The sequence below is a fragment of the Nerophis lumbriciformis genome, linkage group LG25 (assembly GCF_033978685.3).
Source record: "Nerophis lumbriciformis linkage group LG25, RoL_Nlum_v2.1, whole genome shotgun sequence".
NCBI classification, from domain to species: domain Eukaryota; kingdom Metazoa; phylum Chordata; class Actinopteri; order Syngnathiformes; family Syngnathidae; genus Nerophis; species Nerophis lumbriciformis.
Window position 1 is genome coordinate 23,791,584 of NC_084572.2, and position 23,492 is coordinate 23,815,075.

At 38.8% G+C, this 23,492-nt stretch overlaps 1 protein-coding gene across 3 annotated transcripts; it reads right to left on the reverse strand.

The window, feature by feature from the left end:
* Positions 1–107: 107 nt before the first annotated feature.
* Positions 108–21,193, reverse strand: LOC133621702 (solute carrier family 22 member 7-like). 3 transcript variants are annotated; one of them, XM_061983976.1, is made up of 11 exons: positions 21,061–21,184; positions 20,752–20,977; positions 20,567–20,670; positions 15,504–15,658; positions 11,556–11,724; positions 10,783–10,906; positions 10,582–10,691; positions 7,662–7,876; positions 7,464–7,572; positions 2,040–2,246; positions 108–294 (listed from the first exon to the last, which is right to left on the reverse strand). In XM_061983976.1, exons 2-11 carry the CDS (start codon positions 20,875–20,877, stop codon positions 255–257), a joined length of 1,359 nt encoding a protein of 452 aa, XP_061839960.1. In that variant the 5' UTR covers positions 20,878–20,977; positions 21,061–21,184; the 3' UTR covers positions 108–254. The 3 variants fall into 3 exon arrangements, with proteins under 3 accessions (XP_061839960.1, XP_061839959.1, XP_061839958.1); XM_061983975.1 differs by having other exon boundaries at positions 108–291; positions 20,752–21,193; XM_061983974.1 differs by having other exon boundaries at positions 20,752–21,192.
* Positions 21,194–23,492: the final 2,299 nt, after the last annotated feature.

The window sequence follows — 23,492 nt, forward strand, 5'->3', positions numbered from 1 at the left end:
TGTAATTTTCACCCATGGAGTGCTGTAATGCTTTATGGACATACAGTAAATTTCAGGGTTCTCATGGCCACATGCGATTCATCGGTAGGAAGTAAGAACCAGATACATTAGATTTTCAGAATATTTATTGAATCACACAATAAAAACCAGGCAGATCAACATTTTGTTGTGCGATGTACCCGTTTTTAAAGGGAACATTTTACAGTAGTTTGATGAGGACTGAAGAGTATAATAGGACTTTTGCAACTGCAAAATTAGGGAGGAGTGTTCTTGTCAAATTTGCAGCGTGATCTTCTGGAACAAGAAAACGGAAATGCTGATTATCGGTCCTGCTAAACACCGACATTTATTTAATAATAGCACCTTAACATTTGACAACCAAACAATTACACAAGGCGAATCAGTAAAGAATCTGGGTATTATCTTCGACCCAACTCTCTCGTTTGAGTCACACATTAAGAGTGTTACTAAAACGGCCTTCTTTCATCTCCGTAATATCGCTAAAATTCGTTCTATTTTATCCACTAGCGATGCTGAGATCATTATTCATGCGTTCGTTACGTCTCGTCTCGACTACTGTAACGTATTATTTTCGGGTCTCCCTATGTCTAACATTAAAAGATTACAGTTGGTACAAAATGCGGCTGCTAGACTTTTGACAAGAACAAGAAAGTTTGATCATATTACGCCTATACTGGCTCACCTGCACTGGCTTCCTGTGCACTTAAGATGTGACTTTAAGGTTTTACTACTTACGTATAAAATACTACACGGTCTAGCTCCGTCCTATCTTGTCGATTGTATTGTACCATATGTCCCGGCAAGAAATCTGCGTTCAAAGAACTCCGGCTTATTAGTGATTCCCAGAGCCCCAAAAAAGTCTGCGGGCTGTAGAGCGTTTTCTATTCGGGCTCCAGTACTATGGAATGCCCTCCCGATAACAATTAGAGATGCTACCTCAGTAGAAGCATTTAAGTCCCATCTTAAAACTCATTTGTATACTCTAGCTTTTAAATAGACCCCCCTTTTAGACCAGTTGATCTGCCGTTTCTTTTCTTTTCTCCTCTGCTCCCCTCTTCCTTGTGGAGGGGGGTGGGGGCACAGGTCCGGTGGCCATGGATGAAGTGCTGGCTGTCCAGAGTCGGGACCTGGGGTGGACCGCTCGCCTGTGCATCGGCTGGGAACATCTCTGCGCTGCTGACCCGTCTCCGCTCGGGATGGTGTCTTGCTGGCCCCACTATGGACTGGACTCTCACAATATTATGTCAGACCCACTCGACATCCATTGCATTCGGTCTCCCCTAGAGGGGGGTGGGGGGTACCCACATATGCGGTCCTCTCCAAGGTTTCTCATAGTCATTCACATCGACGTCCCACTGGGGTGAGTTTTTCCTTGCCCTTATGTGGGTTTTGTACCGAGGATGTCGTTGTGGCTTGTGCAGCCCTTTGAGACACTTGTGATTTAGGGCTATATAAATAAACATTGATTGATGATTGATTGATTGATTGATGGAACATAAAGGCTATTGTCATTTGTAAATGTAAAAATACTAATCATGTGTAGTGCTGCAATGATTAGTCAACAATAAAATTTGTCGCCGACAATTATATTTGTCAACGATAGTCGTGACGTCATCACTCGTGTTTTTTCCGAGCGGAAGTGGGTCACTCCCAAAAACAACCCCTGTTGTTTGTTTTCATTGCTGCTATTTTAACTGTTTTTATATACATTGTTGTTTAATTTTAGCACTTTGCATTTCCTTTTTTTTTAATTTAAAATGGCCAACATTGACATTTTTATAACAATTACAGTATAAATAATTATTTATGAATAAATTAGTCATCTTTGTTGTTCGTAAGCACATGCCTCAAATAACTAAAGCTGCATTTAGAAGTCGACGGAAATATTTGAGCCATTAAATATGTGTACACTTTATTATCTGATTAGTCGACTAATCATTAAGATAATCGTTGACTAATCAACTATCAAAATAGTTGTTTGTTGCAGCCCTAATCATGCGTAATCCTGATACAATTACCTTGTCTGTTCCACATCTTCAATAGTCTCCGGAAGACGAGTGTTGTTTGTCTCCCAAAGAAGTAATGTCAATAACCCGGCGGTGAAAGCCATCAGGGAAAAGACACCGCCTGGTAGAGAAACCCACACCTCCTCAAGAAGGCTCACCAGGGGGGACAATGCCACACCCAAACGGGCGAAGAAGGAACAGAAGCCAAAACCATTTTGCCTGCGTTAGCACAAAAACATGTCTAAGAATCTACCAATTGTAGAGAATAATTATTTACATAACATATGTGGTAGGGGTGTCAAAAAAAAATAGATTTTTGAATTAATCGCGGACCTAATTTGTAACAATGAAAAAAAAAAAATTGCAAAAAAATTATCTTTTTTTTTTATTTGTCCTGTCCAACCACTCAGGCAATCATATTGTTGATGTAGATACCCATATCTGCTGTACAGATTTACCTTATTAATTGTTTGTGTAGAATTTTATTAAATAAAATCAGTTTTCTTTTAAGTAATATAAAACTTTATCAGAACTGTCTGCCTACTTTATGAGGAATGTAGTTAATCATTGAACTGGCACGCAGTATTATTTAAAAAAAGTATTGATTTTGAATCGAGAATCGTTTGGAATCAATAATCGATTCTGAATCAAATTGGTACCCCCAAAAATTTAATGGAATGATGCTTAAAAATTCACTGCCCTAATATGTGAACTCTTATGCTCTCTGGACAATGTACAGTATGATTTATTTAGGACTGCAGAAAAACTGCTTGAGAAAAAAATGCAGTAACTAATTTATTTGTTTAACCACGTTCAATTTCAGAATGGCGTTAATATGCATGCGCACCACGACAAGCCACGCCTTTGTTATGGCGCTGAGAAAACATAACGGATAAGCAAGCTCCATAACTGGTAAGCACGGCAGGCGTCTCGTGGAAACTCGCCAAAGGAATGTGCACAACAAGGTGTTTTATGAAGCTGGAACAGGAAAAGTCAAGAAAAAGTTATCACTAATGCTAATTAGCGTGTGTGGAGGGGGGCGTGGTCGGCGTGCCTCCTGCGGGAAGGGAGTGTGTATGGCCCGGCTTTGAAGCCCAGCTGACAGGTGAGTAGATTGCCCAGCTGGGGCTGGTTATCTAATCACCTGTCTTCTTTATTAGGCCATGAGGGGGAGAGAAGAGCAGACACACACGAGCGAGCAGGAGGCCACGAGCGATAGACCAGAACATTGCCCATTACAAGCCACAAAAAATAAAAGACTTGTTTGAACCTGGACTTCGGTTCCCGCAGATTCTGTCGGTCCAAGGAGAACCCACACAGAGACTTTCACAGCGTGCAAAGGGTAAAAAATTGCGAGTACTGCTAGTGGCCGTATTGTGGGTGATCTACTAAGACTGCGTGTACAAGACTGCTAACAATCGCAAAAGTGGTGCAGGCCGCCCTATTTAAACACGTTTTTTTGGGTGTCACCATGGAGACACTCATTATCCTCCACATACATGACATAATATTTTCCAACGGTGCGATTTCGTTATGTTGTGGAATATTGTTAGAATAATTATGTGTAAAGTTATCACACAACTTTAGTATGCTTAAAGTCAGTTGCTATAGTTATTAGCTATAGTGCTCAAATTAGATTTTTGTATCTGTATCCAAAAGATTGCCAGCCGTCTCTATCAGTGTTGTGTCCAGACTCGGCCTGCTGACTGCCAAGGCCGAACACCGCCGTGACGCAGACAGAGCAGAGACAAGGCGATATCACCAGCGTCAACTCATTTTCATTTATTCTATAATCATATATTGTGTCTAACTGGAGTTGTCGAGATTACCTCCTTCCCTCAGCGACAGCTTCAGTGATGTAACAGGGACCTTCCAAATAAATAGAGGAAGCACGCGGGCTGCACTTTTAGAACGTAGTTTGGATCTGTAACTAGAATACAGCCCAAAACACGTGTCTCCTCATGAGCTAAATTGAACTCTGTCTCTGCATGATTCCTTGCTTCTTGTCTGGTTGATAGATGTCATCAGTGTTTGAACCTGACAAATATGCAGCACACAAATGTAATGTGAACAACCATTTCAGGGCGATATAGCAGTTCGATCGACGCAATAGAACCTAATTTTAGGGCGCCTAAGGTGCGCTCAGGGAGGCGCCGGTGTTTCGATGATGAGTTGAGAATGATCTGGATGAAAGAAAATGCATATGGCAAACATTTTACATTATATTTCCTTAATGAAAATATTAACACTTTAAAAAACACTAGCAGACCCCCTCAGTTAGGCCCACATCACAGTTATGTCTAGCTGTAAATATATATAAATATTTATGTATAATCGCATTATGATATTACACAATTACCTATGCATTTGATTATCATTAATTTTTTAAGTACAAATTGATGCATACCTTGCTTTTAAATCATAAGTCGGGGTGACAAGCAGATTTTCAAGCATTTATTTTTATTTGAACAAATAATGTTTTTTAATGTTTCTTGCATGATCAGAAAATATTGAAAAAAGTTGAAATTGCATGCAGCTCTCGCAATTTTTCCGTCAAAATGTAAAGAACGAATACATTTGGCGGAAAGATAAAGTGCTTTATTGACACTAACCTACTCAGTGGCCTATTGGTTAGAGTGTCCGCCCTGAGATCGGTAGGTTGTGAGTTCAAACCCCAGCCGAGTCATACCAAAGACTATAAAAATGGGACCCATTACCTCCCTGCTTGGCACTCAGCATCAAGGGTTGGAATTGGGGGTTAAATTACCAAAAATGATTCCCGGGCGCGGCACCGCTGCTGCCCACAGCTCCCCTCACCATAATTTCCAAGCTTTTGTGTGCCATATCCCCCACATCTGTGGTCTCTTCCGTGCAAGGTTTCTCATTGTGCCCATTGGGTTGATGTTTTTCTTGCCCTGATGTGGGATTTGAACCGAGGATGTCGTTGTGGCTTGTGCAGCCCTTTGAGACACTTGTGATTAAGGGCTATATAAATAAACTTTGATTGAAATTTGATTGATAAAACGGGATGGCAGGCCAGTTGTGTGTAATTGTATCATTTTGCCATACTTGCCAACCTTGAGACCTCCAATTTCGGGAGGTGGGGGGTGGGGGCGTGGTTAAGAGGGGAGGAGTATATTTACAGCTAGAATTCACCAAGTCAAGTATTTCATATATATATATATATATAGAGAATAGAACAAGGATGGACAATTCAACCCTTAACTCAACAATGAGTAGATGAGTGTTATGTGTGTGTATATGTGTAGATAAATGAACACTGAAATTAAAGTATTTCTTTTATTTATATATATATATATATATATATATATATATATATATATATATATATATAATAAAATAAATATATATTTATAGCTAGAATTCACTGAAAGTCAATTATTTCTTTTATATATATATATATATATATATCCATCCATTTTCTACCGCTTATTCCCTTCGGGGTCGCGGGGATATATATATATATATATATATATATATATATATATATATATATATATATATATATATATATATATATCCATCCATTTTTATTTTTATATATATATATATATATATATATATATATATATATATATATATATATATATCCCCGCGACCCCGAAGGGAATAAGCGGTAGAAAATGGATGGATATATATATATATATATATATGTATGTGTGGGAAAAAATCACAAGACTATTTCATCTCTACAGGCCTGTTTCATGAGGGGGGGTACCCTCAATCGTCAGGAGATTTTAATGGGAGCATTCGCATACCATGGTTTATATAGGGCACAGAGTGGGTGGGTACAGGCTGGCCTAGGGGCGTGGTGATTGGCTCATGTGTTACCTAGGAGGTGTTTCCGTCTATGGCGGCATGCTGTTACAATTTCGCTGCGCTTGTTGAGGGATGACAGGTCTGGACGGTAAATAATAAACAGTTTCTCTTTCAAGCATAGGTTGCATCTTTTATTACCACTATTGTAAGGTGTGCTGGATGCAAGAATTTGCCATGTTATTGAATATTCAACATTATTGTCTTTGAGGTCCCAAATGTGTTTGCTGAGTTCTGTGGTATTTCGCAGGTTTTTGTTCCTGAAAGAAGCCTTGTGATTGTTCCATCTGGTTTTGAATTCTCCCTATATATATATATATAGTAACAAATTTTCTCCCGAAAATCTCCCGAAATTCAGGCGGAGCTGGAGGCCACGCTCCCTCCAGCTCCATGCGGACCTGAGTCCGCTTTCCCACAATATAAACGTCTACAGTAAAGCAGTTCGTCTGCCGTAAACAGCAATGTTGTGACACTCTTAAACAGGACAATACTGCCATCTAGTGCATTTGATGAAAGCACTTTTGTGCGTGCCACACAGCAATGCATCATCAGAGAGGCTGTTCAGCATGGTTAGAAAGATGGTGACAGAGAATATATATATTCTCTGTCATATATATATATATATATATATATATATATATATATATATATATATATATATATATATATATATATATATATATATATATATATATATATATTCTCTGTCACCATCTTTCTAACCATGCTGAACAGCCTCTCTGATGATGCATTGCTGTGTGGCACGCACAAAAGTGCTTTCATCAAATGCACTAGATGGCAGTATTGTCCTGTTTAAGAGTGTCACAACATTGCTGTTTACGGCAGACGAACTGCTTTACTGTAGACGTTTATATTGTGGGAAAGCGGACTCAGGTCCGCATGGAGCTGGAGGGAGCGTGGCCTCCAGCTCCGCCTGAATTTCGGGAGATTTTCGGGAGAAAATTTGTCCCGGGAGGTTTTCGGGAGGCGCTGAATTTTGGGAGTCTCCCGGAAAATCCGGGAGGGTTGGCAAGTATGCATTTTGCACTAACTTTCTAGATGTGCTGAATAGTCACGCAAATCTGCGGTCGCAAAACAGTTTCAGTCTTGATAAATCACCGTGCGAGCGATAAGTTATTATATTTGGATGTCCTACTCCCGGTATTGTGGATGTTCAAATAATCAGCACGTTATGCATATAAATTTAAACCATAACCCCAGTAACCATAACAATATTCATGAAGACAGACACGCTAAATGGATTGCACTCACTATTTTGCACAAGCAATTCTCTGTGCACAGGTTTAGTACATCAGCTTTGAGTGTGCTATCAAGTTTGCACGTGTTTTAGTACACACAAACCTTTAGTAGCCCTTAGAGTCCAAACATTATAGAAAAGCAACAACAAGATGTTCCAAAACACACAGAGTATAGCAATGATCCAACTATTAGCAAATTCTGCAGCTCAATTTATCTGTTTACACTGAAAATGGCCGTATATCACGCATATGCAAATGATAATTTCAAAATAATGTAATTCAAATTTCTAATCATTTGACAGCACTAGCTATATTGTGATTTACATGACGTTCTACTGACCTCAGTACTGTAGGATAGAGTTCTGTTGTGAACAAATACAAAACTGTAAAAGCTGCTTCCGAAAACATCTTGCCCAATGCTGCCACTGCTGTTCGGAATGTTCCATGATCTGAAATGAAAAAAAAAAAAAGAATAAAAAATGAACGTTTAAAATGTTACTTTATCCTTTCCCGTCGAAATACACTCTTGACCACTCACCCGCTGGGATGAGAATGTTACAGAACACACAAAGTCCAGTCAGAACAAGTCCACTGGACTGACTCAACTTCCGCCCAAGTTTGTCCAAAAACAAAAGGATGAACACTTTGGCGGGAATTTCAGAGATGCCGTAGATCAACTGTGTGAGGTAAATGTTTACGCCAAATCCAGACACATTTAGGCCGATTCCGTAGTAACTGCAGGCCACACCAAACCTATAAACACATGTTTAGCAAGCGTCAAGGTGTGTACTATAAATGTATCGCAGTAGAATTCCTAAAGTAGGAGGCCCCAAAAATCATTCAGTATAATTCAAAATTTTGTGGATTGGGACCCATTTTTACACACCATCTAAATATTTAATATGAGAGATGTCCGATAATGGCTTTTTTGCCGATATCCGATATTCCAACATTGTCCAACTCTTAATTACCGATTCCGATATCAACCGATACCGATATATACAGTCGTGGAATTAACACATTATTATGCCTAATTTTGTTGTGATGCCCCGCTGGATGCATTAAACAATGTAACAAGGTTTTCCAAAATAAATCAACTCAAGTTATGGAAAAAAATGCCAACATGGCACTGCCATATTTATTATTGAAGTCACAAAGTGCATTATTTAGCGGGGGGTGTAATATTGTAGTGTCCCGGAAGAGTTAGTGCTGCAAGGGGTTCTGGGTATTTGTTCTGTTGTGTTTATGTTGTGTTACGGTGCGGATGTTCTCCCGAAATGTGTTTGTCATTCTTGTTTGGTGTGGGTTCACAGTGTGGCGCATATTTGTAACAGTGTTAAAGTTATTTATACGGCCACCCTCAGTGTGACCTGTATGGCTGTTGACCAAGTATGCGTTGCATTCACTTGTGTGTGTGAAAAGCCGTAGATATTATGTGATTGGGCCGGCACGCAAAGGCAGTGCCTTTAAGGCACGCCCCCAATATTGTTGTCTGGGTGGAAATCGGGAGAAATTCGGGAGAATGGTTGCCCCGGGAGATTTTCGGGAGAGGCACTGAAATTTGGGAGTCTCCCGGGAAAATCTGGGGGGTTGGCAAGTATGACTGGGGGACGCAACTGCTCTGTACTTCTCCCTACGTCCGTGTACCACTCCGTACATCGGCGTTTTAAAAAGTCATAAATTTTACTTTTTGAAACCGATACCGATCATTTCCGATGTTACATTTTAAAGCATTTAATCCGATACTTAGTGCAAATATACCTAATCTGTCTGCTAAATAGTCTAGTAAAATTTTAAAAGTTGTGTGTTTTCAAATAATAACACTTCTATCTAAAAAAAAAACAACAGTAAAAATGTAAGAAAATAAAGAGGAAAAATCGGACTGTCATGAGAATAAGTTGAAATGTTTAAACTAATAATTCATAATAATATACCTAATCACCTATGACACATTTTGTATTTAAATATATGTAATATGTGTTTTCTTCATTTTTTTTTTTTTTAAATGAAAAAATATCCAAACGGCTTACCCATACTTGACTTTTCAGTATGTGGCCCTTGGTGGGAAAAGTTTAGACATCCCTCATCTAAAATATTAAAAGCTCTAAAAATAAAAATAAAATATACTTAAAATATAAACAAAGTTTTGTTGGTTAGTTAATTAAAAATATGAGTTAAGTAATTTGAAAAATTACAACAATAATAAAAAACATTAAATATGTAAATTAACATTAATATTTTCGTGCCGGCAGGATTTTTAACACACTTGTTTATACAGTTATACAATCATATTAGTATTATTATTAATCTATTTTTACATGAGAAAAACAGTAAAAATGTATGAAAAAAGAACCAAAAAATGGTATGTAATGGGAAAAGGCTGAAATGTTCTAACTAATAATTAATAATAATATGCTTAGTCACATATAATTTAAAGCACACATAACAATATCTGTTTTTAGCATTTTATTAAATAAAAAAATATCATGTATACTTTGACTTTTCACTATGCGGCCCTTGTTTGAAAAATTTTGGACAATAAAGTATAAAAAATAAAGTATCAAAAGTATCGATATTTTGATTTGAGAATTGATATTAAAGCACAAAGTGTCACACCGCGGTGAGGGAAGTCTTGTCTTGGTTTTTTCTGTCTTGTGATTTACATGTTTTATTTTGAAAAGCAACTCCTCTTGTTTCAGATCACGGGTCCTTCCTCTTGTGTCACCAGTCTGACGTCATTCCTGACCCTTGATTGTTTCCACCTGTTTCCCATTACCCTCATGTTCTTTATAAGCCCAAGCCTCCCCTTGTTCTGTGCCAGATTGTCTCGAGCTTTCGTGCCTGTCTTGCGTTCCATGTCCCTGTTCATGTCCATGCCTTGCCTTGTCTCACGTCTACGTCCTTGCTCCCAGAATATCCCACGCTGTATTTTTTAATTGACTTTTTTCCTCCCTCAGAGCGACTTTTGTTATCCTACCTTTTTCTACCGCAGTGGTGAGTTATTATTTTTCCTTAAAGATTTTTTCCTCAAAGTTTGTTGAGTGATTTTTTGTTTACATTGATTAGAGTAGTTAAGTTTTATAGTCTTTATTTTCTTCCTCCTGTTTGGAGCGTTTTTTTTGTTAAAGTTTTTGATAACAGATACGGTGCTAATTATATCGTCCTTATTTTTGTATTCCTCCTTTTTTTGGAGTGATTTTCGGTTTTTCCCTTTTGGAACATTTTGTCAATAGTATTTTTGTAATTCATAGTAATTGAATTTACTCGGCTCTGGAGGCTTAAAGAGTATTTCAAAATAAAAGCTTTATTTGGAATCACCTCTCTGCATCTGAGTCCCTTCATCCGTCCAAGCCCGACACAAAGATATGGTATCGGCAGTATCGATATTTCAGTATCGATCTGCACATCACTAATGCATTCATGTCTACTGGACAAAGACTTAGTTATGCGCGACATACCACACAATGCCATTTATTATTGACAGTCTCCTCATCCTGGGCGTCCTCACTAAATCCAACAACGAATATGTTCTCTTTTCATTTTCTGACCCAATTAATTTGGATAAATTCTGAAAAGACAAACATGAAATAATTGATTACAGACAGATACAAAGGTTGTCACTCTCGACCAAGTAGTCACAATTTTGTGTGTTTTTGCACCTCAGGTTTTAGTTGATCCATGAACTGCTCTGTGCGGTTTACCTTCGCGCACTTATTCAGGTGAAAGTAAGCTCGGTTAACCTGTCCGTTGCTTGTCAGCCATCTGGCAGATTCTGGAAGCCACCTGCCACACACATTGTTGGAGCATTAACATATGATGAACGCATTTTTAATCAGCATCTGTCAGGTTCAAACACTGATGACATCTCTTAAACAAAACAGAAAGCAAGGAATTAAACAGAGACAGAATAAAATTTGGCTCAATGAGGAGAAACGCATACACCTGTACCCTTGCACAGTGTCACCACGCTCTGACGAAAAATTGTACGCCCCCTCTTTTATTTGGACTTTCCCTGATTACATTGCAACAGCTGTTTCTAAGGGAGAGGGGTCATAAACAGCCATCGCCTTTGATTACAAACAGTTCAAAGAAAAGGTCGTAAAACAGTTCGAAGAAAAGGTCTCTGGAGCTTGGGCCGGTCCTGCTTCCTCTCCACTTTGTAGATCCCGGGTCAAGACAAAATCTTTCTGTGGATTACAATACATCAAAGAAACTGAACCCCTCCTATCTCCTCCCGCTGTACACAGTGGAGTTTTACAAGCCTTTTGCTTGGTAAGATCAAAGACAGCTTTTGTCCTCTCGCCGGGAACTCATTGAAACACAAAGTTTTGTGATAACTTAGATACAATTATTCTGACAGCATCTTTACCCATTGTAAACCAGGATTCTTTGTGAAATATAGCAAATATTTTTTTCCAGCAATTCTGCTTACCACCAAGAGATGATGGCCAACAAGAGTGGGCAGGTTGCTGCGGCTGTCAGGTATCTCCAGTCATTTACTAAATAGGCCACAGCAGCGAGCAGCATCGTGCTCAAACTCCAGTCCAAGGTTAGTAGAATACACGCCGTAGATCGATGCTTGATGTCCACCCATTCGATACCTACGATGAAAATGTTTGGCATTTTTAGGGAATATTCAGTAGGGATGGGTACCTTAACACAATTGAACTGCTACGGTACCAATTCCCAACATTATGTGTGTGTTAATAAATAGTAATTGTTTGATAGTAAAACCTACATTTTTAATGTAACATTTAAAAACGAGCTGATTACGATAACTATGCAGCCCCACTTGTTATATCTTTGTGGAGGGAGGCGTGGCCTGCGGGCCTGCCGCGGAACGAAGTGTGCCAGGACCGGCCTCAAAGACAGCGACAGGTGCGTATATGGCCCAGGTGGGCCTTGTTATCTAATCACCTGTCGCCTTTATTAGCAGCAGCCGGAATGATACACAGAGTTGGAGTTGGAGTGGGAGCCCGAGAGAGAGAGACACGAACTCAGAGAAACAAATTTAGCTGGAAAGCAAAAACTTTGCACTATTGAATGAAAATAAAACAGTATTATACCCTGAATTCCGGGCTCTCCTGGCAGTGTGTGGTGGTCCGAAGAACCCACTAGAGGGCAACCTCTACAACCTTGTTTTCTTATTGCATTTCTGTGTCTCATTTGCAAGTATACTATAGTATAGTAGGCCAGGGCTGTTCAACCGGTGGCCCAGTTGTTAAACCGGACCCTGGAATGACACCATACCAGCCCCCGAGTTAGGTTCAAAACATGGGAGACAAACATTTATGCAGCGAATTCCTAAAACCACTAGAGTGCTCCTGTTGTGAAAAGAGACATGGACCACTGTAAGCCCGTTGGCAGAACCTTGCATGACTTTTTTTTAACCTTGCGAGCAAACATAGAACAATGGGGCCAAACTTGTGATAAGTGGCGTTCCTCAAGGCACCACCTTAAGTACTTTTCCTTTTTGGCAGTTATATTTTTTTCTTCATAATGTGATTAAAGCTGTTGATAGTGTTTGTTGACTTGAAGGTAAACTGCACTTTTTTAAAAATGTTGCCTGTCGTTCACAATCAGTATGAAATATATGACGACGGATGGATTGAAAAAAAAAATGAAAGTTAAAGTTAAAGTACCAATGATTGTCCCATGCACACACAAAGTGTGGGGAAATGTGTCCTCTGCATTTGACCCATCCCCTTGTTCACCCCTGGGAGGTGAGGGGAGCAGTGAGCAGCAGCGGTGGCCGCGCTCGGGAATCCTATTTAGTGATTTAACCCCCAATTCCAACCCTTGATGCTGAGTGCTAAGCAGGGAGGTAATGGGTCCCATTTTAATGTATTCTAACTTGTAAATAAACGTAAATAAAAGCCCACTTACAGGGGAGCCAATGGAGGTCCTCTATTTTGCCCATGTACAAAATCGATAATGCTAATCAGTAGCATGTACATGGCAAAGCCAATGTAAATTAGCATCAAGTTAGCGTATTTTGGAAAAATGGAGCCTTACTTTACGTTTCGTTGTTTTCAGTTTCGTCTTCAACGGGACGTTAAATATGGCACCGTTTGATTTTACATGAATGGAACTCAGTCGGTGCTTGTAAAAGTATGGAATTTGGTAAAGTTCAAGTTAATATTTGTTCGTATAAATTGTAAAATGACTAAATGTGTCAGCAACGCACCTAACTGACAAAACGTCAATTATTAAACAAGAACAGAAACAACATGAGAGCAACATGGGGCATCCTAAATAACATCATTAAAAATGCTGCTAAGAAAAATTACTCCCAGTACTTTCCAGATGGAAATACAAAAAATGACAATATGAACCAAATAGTTGAACGTTTTAATGATTACTTTGTTAATATCGGAAAAAAATCTGTAACAAAGAATTCCAAATGCAGATGATGGGTCAGTTGAAGACTTGAGTGAACGCATAGACAGAAATCCCAATTTGAGGTTTCTTAAGGATGTGACAAAAGAAGAAATAATCAAAATTGTAAAAAATTGTAAATCCAAGACCTCAACCGACTGTCATGGAATAGATATGGTAACGATAAAAAAGGTTATTGAAGAAATTTCAGAACCTCTGACATATATCAGCAACGTATCATTTGTAACCGGCAAATTCCCTGACAAAAGGAAAATTGCGAAAGTCATACCAATTTATAAGAATGGAGACATACACCAGTTTACTAACTACAGACCAGTTCCATTACTTCCACAATTCTCCCAAATCATGGAAAAACTATTCAATAGCCGATTAGATTTATTTATCAACAAAAGTGGGACGCTCGTGGAGAACCAATATGGATTCCGAGCAAATATCTCAACATCGATAGCATTAATCAAAATAACAGAGGAAATTACCAATGCAATAGATGGTAAAGAATGTGCGGCCGCAGTATTCATGGATTTAACAAAAGCATTTGACACAATTAATTATATTTTAATTAAAAAATTAGAACGATATGGCATCAGAGGTTTGGTCTTGAACTGGGTAAGAAGCTATTTAACCAACAGGAAGCAATATGTGAAGATGGGTGAAAATATGTCAACACGGCTAGATATATCCTGGGTGTACCCCAGGGATCAATACTGGGACCAAGATTGTTTAATCTTTATACAAACGACATTTTTAAAGTTACAAAGGACTTAAAGTTAGTTTTATTTGCAGACGACACAACTGTTTTCTGTTCAGGAGAGAACACACAGAAGATAATACAAATAATAACAGAAGAAATGAACAAATTTAAAAAATGGTTTGACAAAAACAGACTCTTTGAATCTCAGTAAAACTAAAATAATGCAATTTGTAACAGTAGAAAAGAGCATCATACACAAATACAAGTAGACGGAGTAGACATTGAAAGGGTAAAAGAAACCAGATTTTTGGGAGTATTAATAGATGATAAAATGAACTGGAAATCTCATTAACAAAACATACAACATACGGTGGCAAAAAACATTTCAATAATGTATAAAGCAAAATACGTCCTGGGCCAAAAATCACTTCATATTCTCTACTGCTCGCTAGTATTACCATATCTGAGTTATTGTGCAGAAATATCGGGAAATAACTACAAATGTGCGCTACATTCGTTAACTGTGTTACAAAAAAAGATCAATTAGACTGATACATAATGTTGGATATAGAGAACATACAAACCCTTTATTTATTGAGTCAAACATGTTAAAGTTCGATGATTTGGTAAAATTGCAAACAGCTAAAATTATTTACAAAGCAAACTATAACCTGCTACCAAAGAATGTACAAAAATTCTTCTCAACTAAAGAGGAGAAATATAACCTTAGAGGAAAATCTAATTTAAAACATTTGTATGCACGTACAACACTTAGAACCTTTAGCATATCTGTATGTGGAATTAAGTTATGGAATGGATTAAGTAAAGAAGTTAAACATTGTACTGATATGGTCCAGTTTAAGAGGTTGTTCAAATGAATAGTGCTTACAAAGTACAAAGAAGAAGAATTATGAGAAATACTTTCAACCTTACTGAAAATAAGATATTCTTCATCTCAGTATGTTAATAATGACTGAATTAATTATATATTACAAAACTGTTGTATTAGTCATTTTACTATAAAAAGTCAGTAAATGAATGTATATATTTGTAAACGCTCTGAAGTGGGGAAAGGGGTAGGATTAAATAAGCTTTGCTTCTTCCTACTCCTTTTCGGACATGATGTAAATTGAAATGATATGAAATTGGGTGATGTATTATACTGTAAGTGTGTTCATGTTCGAAATAAACTAAAGAAAGAAAGTAAGAAAACAATTCAGCTGTAATCACTTGGATACATTCCTTCTTAATAAACAAATATTTCATCTTAAAAAGGGAACAAAAACTCACACAGAACGACGGATATTATGGTGACTCCAGATAATCCAAATCCGGTAAAAAAACGCATGACTGCAAACATGCTGAAACTAGTCGACAAAGCACTTCCAAATCCAAAGATCGTGCATATCAGATAGGACACCAAGAGCATACTTTTCCTGCCATACCTGCAAGACAAAAAAAATATATCATTTTGGAGTGGAAAGTGATTTAAAAAGTAATACAGAGTCTGATTTGACTGATGTGGAACTACTGACATGACTTTTGGACTCAAATCTCAGCTTCATACTGGCCTAACATAAATCATGATCATAGATTAAAGGGGAACATTATCACCAGACCTATGTAAGCGTCAATATATACCTTGATGTTGCAGAAAAAGAACCATATATTTTTTTAACCGATTTCCGAACTCTAAATGGGTGAATTTTGGTGAATTAAACGCCTTTCTAGTATTCGCTCTCGGAGCGATGACGTCACATCGGGAAGCAATCCGCCATTTTCTCAAACACCGAGTCAAATCAGCTCTGTTATTTTCCGTTTTTTCGACTGTTTTCCGTACCTTGGAGACATCATGCCTCGTCGGTGTGTTGTCGGAGGGTGTAACAACACGAACAGGGACGGATTCAAGTTGCACCAGTGGCCCAAAGATGCCAAAGTGGCAAGAAATTGGACGTTTGTTCCGCACACTTTACCGACGAAAGCTATGCTACGACAGAGATGGCAAGAATGTGTGGATATCCTGCGACACTCAAAGCAGATGCATTTCCAACAATAAAGTCAAAGAAATCTGCCGCCAGACGCCAATTGAATCTGCCGGAGTGTGTGAGCAATTCAGGGACAAAGGTCCTCGGTAGCACGGCAAGCAATGGCGGCAGTTTGTTCCCGCAGACGAGCGAGCTAAACCCCCTGGATGTCTTGGCTCCCACTGTCCCTTATGCCACCGAAGATGATCAAGAGAAGAATATCGACCCTAGCTTCCCTGGACTGCTGACATGAGGGTATGTCTACAGAATATATTAATTGATGAAAATTGGGCTGTCTGCACTCTCAAAGTGCATGTTGTTGCCAAATGTATTTCATATGCTGTAAACCTAGTTCATAGTTGTTAGTTTCCTTTAATGCCAAACAAACACATACCAATCGTTGGTTAGAAGGCGATCGCCGAATTCGTCCTCGCTTTCTCCCGTGTCGCTGACTGTCGTGTCGTTTTTGTCGGTTTCGCTTGCATACGGTTCAAACCGAAATGGCTCAATAGCTTCAGTTTCTTCTTCAATTTCGTTTTCGCTACCTGCCTCCACACTACAACCATCCGTTTCAATACATGCGTAATCTGTTGAATCGCTTAAGCCGCTGAAATCCAAGTCTGAATCCGAGCTAATGTCGCTATAGCTTGCTGTTCTATGCGCCATGTTTGTTTGTGTTGGCTTCACTATGTGACGTCACAGGAAAATGGACGGGTGTATATAACGATGGTTAAAATCAGGCACTTTGAAGCTTTTTTTAGGGATATTGCGTGATGGGTAAAACTTTGAAAAAAACTTTGAAAAATAAAATAAGCCACTGGGAACTGATTTTTAATGGTTTTAACCCTTCTGAAATTGTGATAATGTTCCCCTTTAAGAAAAGTACATTTTAATCTACTTTCCATAACATATTCATTATATTCTCTTCATGTCTTATTAGGCTCCAGTGTTGCTTGTTTTTACGTTAGAGCTTTTATCCAATCAGAATTCAGCTCGCTTGTTGCCAGCGCTGTATGAATTCTGCCGGATAGACGGTTGCGATAGCCAATCAGATAACGAACTGTTGACAGTAGCCCATCTAAGTAGCCTTACGCTAAACGTGACTGTGTTTGGATTTTCACTTGTCACTCCCAAGTGAGAATCCAATCACAAGTTGTAATTTGCGAAAAGTAGGAAGGGGCACCGGAGCCATACACGGCCAGCAGAGAAATCATCGGTTCTCACTTTTTTAACTCACAAAAAAAAAGTTCAAATATCTTATTTATTTATTTTTCCACATGTAATATGTTCTTTACAATTATTTACATTTTGACAGTGCCATGTAAGGTATGTTTTAAATGCTGATGCGGGTTCATTGATTTTTAAATGTGCCGAAATGTTTGATTGATTGAATTATTTATTTCAAACCTGCACAGTACAACAACACACATTTTTTTTTTACATTTTGGCAGGGACATCTATGCAAGGCTTGAAAAGGGGTTGGATGAAGCAGATGCTTATAATATCCCAAACCCTCTCACTCATTCTACATTTAACATAACCAATATAATACAAGAACAATACTATACAAACAAAAACAAAAAAAGCTCCTGTACACTAACAATACAATAGTACCACTGTTACTATGAGACAAGACAAGACGAGACAAAACACACACACACATACACACACACACATTCACACACACACACAGGCCCAAACACTCTGACCATACACCTCTCTCTCATCGCTCTGTGCTGAGGGCATCACTCTCTTTCCTCAGTACTTATTTTTTAAACAGTCTTTTAAATTGAATCATGTTAGAACAGGTTTTTAACTCGTCCCCTAAGTTGTTCCACAGACTGACTCCACTATATGTGGTGGTTGAATGCCCAGTAGTGCATAAGTGTGTTTCTCTATGGCATTTCTCCAGCCGTGGTCATGTGGTGACATAAATGATGGGATTTTGAGGGGTATTTATTAAAGTCGGACGAAGTAGGACATCACTGAAGGCCTAGGTGGGAAACGCACAGCCCGCCACTGGTCATTAGAGCTCTGACAGCAATGATAACAGTACTCAAATGATACAAACATGTAAACATATGCATTACAGATGTCACAATCCAAATCATGACATCAGATCGGGGCTGATATTTGCTTTTTTTTTTTTAACTCATCTTTACTGCAGCCTTGTCCCAGTATTTACACGAAGAGACTTCTTCAAAAAGGATGCACGCTCAGGGAGACACAATTAATTGTCGTTATTCCTTGTTAAACACATGCAGGTATTCTAGGAGGCTGAGTGTCTTGCCAGAACACCGCCTCCAATTTGAGAGCAAGCAACGAATACGTCGTCTAGAAGCCGCTTCCAAGATACTAATCCTCACCAAAGTTTTTTCCACGTAACATTATCATTGGAGGACTGGAGGAAAATGAGTGGCTAAGCATGCAACACACACACACACCGAGCAGGATGACACAAGAAGCTAACCTCTAAAGCTTCAATGTAGGATCGATCCAGATGTTGATACTATCGATACCTAATATGGTATCAGTATATAAACGATACTAAAATGATTAGATCGATATTTATTCTATTCTTCTTATTGTTATTACAGAATCATTTTTTTCGTTTTTGTTTGCAAACTCAGGGAGTACGTTTATGGGTACAAGACGAGGGCAAAAATCAAATGACTTAAATGGTTTTAATTTTTTTTTAAGTGGCACTAGTCACTTTATTTGTTTAAAAAAATATATGTAGCATTCAATACCACAAATTTAATACCACATATACACACTTTCTCATCTGCTCCAAAAAAGGATTCGCTCATGAAAACGTCAGCAATAAATGTAATTGTTTACTTTCAACGCTTGAAATCTTTTAACAACTTCAGATTTAGGTGGAATTTGTTGAAGGTGGAATGGTTTGAATCGGTTGAAAAATGTGGAAATGGTGGATGTTTGAAAAATGGCTATTTCATTTTTAATGTGAAAAATGTCCCGGAAAACCTGGGATTCCGGGAAATCTGGGAATTTTTGGAATTTGTCAAGGGAAAGCTCGCGATTCCCGAATAAGCTGAACAATCTTGAGAAGAAAAATACGTATATAGATGAATTTTGGTGTAGAAAACCTTATGTGTGAATGCTTTGGAGCAGTGGTCCCCAACCATTTTTTCACCACGGACCGGTTTAATTCCACTTGTGCCAGATAAATACAGCAAGAATAAGTGCATGAAAAATACAACTCAATATAACGCTGAATTAGTGGGAGCTCTGGGAGTGTTTCTTTGCAATGAAATGCAGATGGAAATCAGCCTTTGACTACAATCTGTCACTTTTCTATCTGATATGTTCATTAATGTGCATAGCATCAACTCACAAAGTTATAACAAATATAACAAATGGCAACTTCCTATGAGGAGTTTTATTGTATTCATTGGTGTGTCGAGTGTACAGGTGCAAAACTCAGGGCCCGCGGGCCAGATCTGGCTCTCCACGCCATTTTATATGGCCCGCAAAAGCCTGGAAATAATACTTTCTTATTTTCTTAATAAAGGTATTAGAGTTTTTTTTTTTGTAGTTTGACAGGGAAAAAACTAGTGTCCAATATTGCAACAAATATATTATCCAGCATTGTTGGCCAAAATCCAAATAAATACTTAAATATCTGCTTAACTTATGATTTCGAGTTATCCATCAAATTGTACACTTTAAAATTGACCAATAGATTTTACTGTAAAATATAGGGAGTTTTTTTTTTTTTTTTTTACAGCATATTACTATAATTTGAAATAAAACGACCAGGGTTTTTTTTTTTTACTGTAAAATCCACGGTTGATGATTTTATGGTACCACATTTTATTATGGTAAAAAACTGGCAGCTGAGTTGACAAAATTAAATTAAACAGCGGTTCTGTATTTCTATTTCCGTTATGTTGTAAAAAATAATAATGATAAAAGAAAAACACCATATATTTTACAGTAAAAGTCTGGCAGCTAGGCTGCCAGTTTTTTTCTGTAAAAACAGTGGTAAAATTGTAAACGTACATTTAAAAAAATATATATTTCAATTCATAGGCAAATTCATTAATTATTTACTGTTACAAGCGGCCCTCTGCTGGCAGCCATGACTGTGGCGTGGACCTCAATGAAAACAACTTTGACACCCCTGGTCTCGTGGGACAGGCCAAAGTTAAGTCGGAGAAAAATGCAGTCCTTTATAAATTATTTAATGTTTCTCTACGGCCCGGTAGCAAATGCGTCACGGACCGGTACCGGTGGTTGGGGACCACTGCTTTGGAGCATTCACACAATAAAAAAAGACGGTAGAGTGGAACGGAACATGAAAACCTGTCACTTAAAGTGCCGATCACTGCTGATCCAAACATGACGCCCATGAAGAAGATGGTGGATGTGGCTCTGTTCATTTTTCTTCTCTCACAAACCAAATCAAACTGCAGGGTGACATAAAGACAGTCACTCGAGAAGTCTGCATTTATGTGACGCGTCTGTAAAGGCATGCAACTGAAACTCACCTCTGATGCCAGATTAGACTTGAAGATAGAAGTATCATACACCCATCCATTCTGACAAAATACTATTGGTAGCCCAGTCACATTAGAGGAGTTGAGCAGGAGATGATACTGAGGCTCAGCAAACATCTGACAAGAGCTCCACGTCCCATCCTCCTGGACTGGAATACTCACAGTGAGCCTTTGCCCGGTAGACAGATTCCTAAAAACACTGTCATCATCAAAAGCGCTGACGTTGCAGTGGTGAGAAGGAACGAACATGACAAAATTATTCAGCAGGAAATTAAAAGGTAAACCCGAACGCGGAATTACCAGCATTAGCATTAGCCTAAACTGGAATCTGCCAAAGCCGTTCAATTCTGCTAACACGTCATCAAACTTCATCTTGAGAGTGCAACTGGCAAAGTGGAGCGAGGTGCAGAAAAGACAGTCATGTAGTCTAGTTAATGGTCAGTTACCAGACTTTGAACACAGTTTCCTTGTGCAGTCGTACGAGACTAATATGGAAAGTAACATTTTTAGGAATAATAGCTTTACTAGGTGCCATTGTACTTTGGCTATGTGAACACATAACACGGACACATTTGTTCGTTTAAGCTGTCACTGACCTAATTATGTTTTAAACAGAAAAAATGAATGATTCACATCGGAAAGATTGATTCTCACCTTCCCAGTTGTCAAGGGATAATAATTGATGACAAGAAAAACCGACTAATGCGTTTCGAAAACATTCATTTTCCTGAAGAAATGCAACTGTCAGGCTTGCCCCTGACAGTTTGGTTGTGTTTTAGTTTTTCCTCTGTGTGTGTGTAGTATTTCCTGTCAGCGCTCTTGTTTTGGTTCTGTTTCCTGTTTGTCTCCCTGAGTGCTGTGTCCCCTCAGCTGTGGCTGATTGGCACCTGGCCACACCTGGTGTCAATCAGCCAGCTGCTATTTATACCTGCCCTACCCTCCAGTCACTGCTGGATTATTGTCATTGTCATTGTCACTACTACCTGTCTTAATACTTGTCGTTGTAGCTCTGTCTACTTTTGTTTCACTCTGCTCATGTCGTAGTTTCTTCGTGTCACAGTAAGTGTTTTTGTTTCTTGTCCAAAGTTAGCCTCTGTGCTATTTTAGTTCATAGCCAAGTTTGTTCTCCGCCTTGTGCGCACCTTTTGTTTGTTCCCTTTTGTTAGTTTTTTTGCTATAGTATTAAATCATGTTTTCTCGCTCAATGCCTGCCATCATCTCTGCATCTTGGGGTTCGTCACCAACAAACTCTGACAGCAACGTTATTTTTCTGAGTAGGACCTGTTACTGCAGGGGTGTCAAACTCATTTTACGGCTGCTCTCAACATTGCAACTGCGAAACCATATAAATGTACAACATACAATTGCCCCTTTTATTCGACTATTATCATATTGGATGCGAACAAACTGATTGAAAAATTGCTTTGCAAGAAGAAGTCACGGCAACAAACAGATTTGTTTGTACAGTTCAGCTATAGTAGAATTCATTTAAAAGGGGTTTCAGTTGACAAAAACATTGCTTTTTTGCTTGGGGCCCTCAGCTTAATATTACGTGGAGCAACCCTCTTTATTCCACCGCATTACACATTTTTTCCCCATACTTGCATCCCTAAGATCAGCCGATCAGCTGCTACGGACGGTCCCTGACACAAGGCTGAAGCTTAGAGGTGACAGAGCTTTCGCCGCTGCTGCTCCCAAGCTCTGGAACGGCCTACCTCTGAGTGTTAGACAGGCCTCCTCTCTTCCTGTTTTTAAATCTCTCTTAAAAACATACTTTTATTCCATGGCTTTTAACACTGAGTGATATCCATCCTGCTATGGCGCCCCATAATACACCCGCTGTGAACCTTTTTGCATACTTGCCAACCCTCCCGGATTTTCCGGGAGACTTCCGAAATTCAGCGCCTCTCCCGAAAACCTCCTGGGACAAATTTTCTCCCGAAAATCTCCCGAAATTCAGGCGAACCTGAGTGATGTGTCGACAGCCTGTTTTCACGTCCGCTTTCCCACAATATAAACAGTGTGCCTGCCCAATCACGTTATAACTGTAGAATGATCGAGGGCGAGTTCTTGGTTTCTTATGTGGGTTTATTGTTAGGCAGTTTCATTAACATCCTCCCAGCGCGGTAACAACACACAACAACAGCAGTCACGTTTTCGTCTACCGTAAAGCAGTTCGTCTGCCGTAAACAGCAATGTTGTGACACTCTTAAACAGGACAATACTGCCATCTACTGTACATGCATATGTGACAATAACATCTACGGCTTTTAGAGAGTGCAGTGCACAACTGCGCACACAACAAGGAGACGAAGCAGAATGCATCATCAGAGAGGGTGTTCAGCATGGTTAGAAAAATAGTGACAGAGAATAGAACAAGGATGGACAATTCATCCCTTAACTCAACAATGAGTAGATGAGTGTTATGTGTGTGTATATGTGTAAATAAATGAACACTGAAATTCAAGTATTTCTCTTATTTATATATATATAATAAAATAAATATACATATACATATACATATATATATATATATATATATATATATATATATATATATATATATATATAGCTGGGCTTCACGGTGGCAGAGGGGTTAGTGCATCTGCCTCACAATACGAAGGTCCTGAGTAGTCATGGGTAATCCCGGGCTCGGGATCTTTCTGTGTGGAGTTTGCATGTTCTCCCCGTGACTGCGTGGGTTCCCTCCGGGTACTCCGGCTTCCTCCCAC

Excerpts from the sequence above, each read along its gene's own strand:
- LOC133621702 (XM_061983974.1), bottom strand. The coding sequence starts at position 21,132 with ATGAAGTTTGATGACGTGTTAGCAGAATTGAACGGCTTTGGCAGATTC. Across the intron at positions 7,877-10,581 it reads ATAATAAATGGCATTGTGTG|GTTTGGTGTGGCCTGCAGTT; the intron begins GTATGTCGCGCA and ends ATGTGTTTATAG. Across the intron at positions 295-2,039 it reads GAAGATGTGGAACAGACAAG|AAGATCACGCTGCAAATTTG; the intron begins GTAATTGTATCA and ends TTCTTGTTCCAG.